Below are 3944 nucleotides of genomic sequence, written 5' to 3' on the forward strand. Positions count from 1 at the left end.
GCTATAAATAAGAGTGAAGAGGGGCTGAGAGGGAGGTTCTAAAGTCGAAATTGCGACCGTAATCGTTCTTCGGTGTTCTTCGTTTGTCATTCGGTTAGTGTTTGCTTAAGAATCTGAATGTGATCTATGCACCCTTAGGGGTCCTCTTTCTTGTTTTGTGCATCTTCATCTCCTTCTCCTATCATCGGTAATTGCTTTTCTTTTGTAAAGTAAGTTTTAACCGATCATTAGTGCCGCAAGTTATCTTAAAAAAGGATTGAAGGTTAATAAGCAAAAACCAAAATAAAACCAACTCATAAACTTCTTCATTTCATCAAATATCGCTTGAGATCATTTCAAGGTCCAACGCCTTAACGACTCTCTCATCTTTTCCAAAAAATCAAAAGATCGTTTCAAGGTCCAACGCCTTAACGATTCTCTCCGCTTTTTAAAGTTTAAAACATCGTTTCAAGGTCCAATGCCTTAAACGACTTTTGTTCGCAATTAAAATTAATCTTTCAAAAAAAGATAAAATCAATATAACACACAAAATTTTAGACTTAAAGAACTACATAGGTCTAAATTCCTCATCGCACCTGAGGATACGTAGGAGCAAGGGCAACACCCTTGTCGACCCCAAAAAGTAAAAAACATAAAAAGGGAAAAGGTAAAAAACATAAAAAAGGGAAAAATAAAATAAATATTAAAGTCATGTTTTGCACACTCAATTAGAGGCTGCCGCCCCTTGTGTCGGGCGCGTGGGGTGCTAATACCTTCCTCGTGCGTAAACAACTCCCGAACCCTCATTTTGAAAATACACAGACCTTCGCCTTTTCGGTTTTTCAAGCATTTTCCTCAAAACGTTGGTGGCGACTTTGCTCATTTTGTTCCTTGGAGACAAACGCTTTGGCCCATGATTTTGGCCTTTTCACACCTCGTCGAAGGGTAGGTTGCGACATTAGGTACACGAAACAAGCACACTGTGTTGTTTCCTTGATCTGTCCATGCATATTTTTATGACGTCGTGATTGTGTGTGTCATTCCTGTGTCTACCATGTTGTTGTGTTATTTTGGCATTAATTGATTGTGTTATCATGCTCATTCGTCAAGTATGTTTCTCTTTGTGCTACTAACCACATGCTCTCATGCATGCATACTCATACTATGTCATCACTCATGCATCGCATTTATCTTGTCATTTTTGTCACGGGAAGTCGAAATGTCCACATTGCCTTCTTAATTGCATGCATGAGGCACCATGGTAATGACTGCGAATGAACCATGATACCCAATGCATTGTGGGTAAGAAGGGATAATCTTCAGGACTCTTGTGTTCGTAGATAAGCACGTTGTGTCATGCATAGCATAAACATTCCCTGCTGCATTCATCATACCTCCTCTATGATAGGATGTTGAAATATTGATCATCACAATTTTCATTCTAGCAAACATGGGGTCAAACCAAGTGCCCTCTTTTAAAAAAGGTTCTATCATGTCAAAGTCAAGAGCCTAGAACTAGCCAGCTTGCAAAGGCTAGGGCAATGGATTGATCAAGTTCAATGTCAAGCCTTCCGCAAGGCATATTGGAAAATCTGGGATTTGGCCATGATAGAAGTTTCTGTAGAAGCCATCGCATCCCTTGCTCAGTACTACGACCAGTTGATCAGATGCTTCACATTTGGGGACTTTCAGTTGGTACCAACCATAGAAGAGTTTGAAGGGATCTTGGGATGCCCGCTGGGAAGAAGGAAGCCGTATCTATTTTTCGGATTCTACCCCTCCATGGAAATAGTAGCAAAAGTGGTCAAGATCTCGGCACAAGAGTTAGACCGACTGAAGCAAAAAATGAGTGGAGTGGTAGGGATACCAAGGCAGCACTTGGAGGAAAAGGCCAAATCTTTGGCAGATCAAGAAGAGTGGACTTCATTCATGGATATATTAGCGCTTCTGGTATTTGGGATTGTACTCCTTCCAAATGTAGATGGGCTAGTAGATTTAGCAGCGATTGATACTTTTCTTGCTTATCACCACAACAAGGAAAGCCCGGTCATTGCTATTTTGGCTAATGCCTATGACACATTTGACCTGAGATGCCAAAAGAGCAGTGTGAGAATTGTCTGTTGTACACCCGCTCTTTATGTATTGTTGGTCTCCCATGTTTTTTGTCATGAAGGTAGACCTGTTTGTCCCCTACAAGGTCATCGCATGTGTGCCGAAAAGGGAAAAGCAAATTGGGAGGAACTCTTGGCAGGTATGGTAGGAGCATCCGTTAGTTGGTTCCCCCAATGGAAAGAAGGATGGGCCAGAGTTTTGTATTTATGTGAAGGATTCCCGAATGTCCCCTTGATGAGAACAAGGGGTTGTATTAATTATAATCCCATACTGGCCATCAGACAACTAGGTTACCCTATGAGAGGGGCACTGTCGGAAGAGATCATCACGCCTTTCGTCGCACGGGGTTTCAGTGAAGGCAATGCAAAAATGCTCCAAAGAATATGAAAAGTGTGGAATACAATGGAAAGAAAAGATAAGGAGCTTAGGGGGAGCAACAACGGTGTCATCGGCGACTATCATAAGTGGTTGAAGGCTAGGACGCAAGGGATAACTTGGCTCCCAAAGCTAAAAGATCTAAGTGGGAAGGAAGCTGAAGTCCTCAAAGAAAGCGAAGAAGTGCAAGCCTTGAAACCAGAGCTTGAAAGAATGAGAGTGGTCAAGGAAAAGCTCAAGACGACAGTCACTAGGGTCAGAAAAGAGTTTGACGAGTAAAGGGATGTCAATATGACTACGGCCAAAGCGTTAGAGCGGGAAACAAAGAGGGCCCAGAAAGAAGAATGGAGCAGGAACAAGTTTCGAGGGGCTCTATGGGGAAGCAATAACGAGCTTAAGCTTTGAAGGGACGAAAGGGATGAGTCAAAGGTGTAAAGCATGGTTTTAGGGGATAAATTGAAGGCTTGTCAAAGGTCGAAGAGAAGTTTGACTAAACAGTTGAGTAGAACAGAAGACAATATGCTGACAATCATTTACCAGTATAAGGAGAAGGTAAACCTAGCTGCTAGTTATCAATAGAGACTAGAGGACAAGCATGCAAAGGTATCGGCTTTGCAAATCTAAAGGGAACCAAGAGAGAGAGTGATAGAATCATTGCACAGGGAGGCAATGAAATGGATGGATAGATTCACTTTCACTCTGAATGGGAGTCAAGAGCTTCCAAGGCAGTTAGTCAGAGCTAAGGCAATGTCGGATGTATACCCGGCTCCCCTATGAAGTTCATGGGCTTTTTGATTATTGCCAACACATGATCAAGTTGATGTCCCACATAATTAGTAACTATTGAGGCATTTGTATTTATGCTTTGGTTTTGGCAAGATAAACAATGTTGTTTCTTAATAAAAATGAGATTTGATTCGACCCTATGTCTTTGCTGAAATTTCTGCGTGGGTTCAATACTTCGATAACTTATCATTTTCATGCATTCATGTTTATTTCATTGTCGCATTACTCATTGCATTTTGTTTCTTTTTAGTAGTCATAGGCAAAAAGTAAACACAATAACCAAAAAGAACAAACGTGCCTTATGGAACCCCTACCAAACACGTGCCAAAACCAAAATCATGAGTGAAATAGAGGAAGTGCAAGAGCAGATGAAGGCCAACATGGAGGCCTTGAAGGACCAAATGACCTCCATGATGGAGGCTATGATGAATATGAGAAGGATGATGGAGGACAAGTCGGCCACAATTGCCACCACTTGTGCTGCCACCGAGGTAGATCCAACCCACCCATCCGGCATAAACCAAAACAAGTCATCCATCCCCAGACATGGTAGGTTAGGGAGGAGAAGTGTTGGGCAGTACGGCGGTCCCCATATGGTGCAAAGTAAGAATTCATTCCCACCATACGGCTTGCCACCTGGCTATACACCACCCGATGCAGTGCATGTGCCCAATGAGAACGCCAACCACTCC

General features: G+C 42.3%; 1 protein-coding gene across 1 annotated transcript; it reads left to right on the forward strand.

The window, feature by feature from the left end:
- Positions 1 to 1584: 1584 nt before the first annotated feature.
- On the forward strand, positions 1585 to 2478 carry LOC114424091. The gene has a single exon (XM_028390958.1). The coding sequence runs from the start codon at positions 1585 to 1587 to the stop codon at positions 2476 to 2478; it is 894 nt and encodes a 297-aa protein (XP_028246759.1).
- Positions 2479 to 3944: the final 1466 nt, after the last annotated feature.

This window comes from Glycine soja, chromosome 8 (assembly GCF_004193775.1).
Source record: "Glycine soja cultivar W05 chromosome 8, ASM419377v2, whole genome shotgun sequence".
NCBI classification, from domain to species: Eukaryota; Viridiplantae; Streptophyta; class Magnoliopsida; order Fabales; family Fabaceae; genus Glycine; species Glycine soja.

Bases quoted from the DNA above. Each gene is read 5' to 3' on its own strand.
- LOC114424091 (XM_028390958.1), top strand. From the start codon at position 1,585: ATGATAGAAGTTTCTGTAGAAGCCATCGCATCCCTTGCTCAGTACTAC.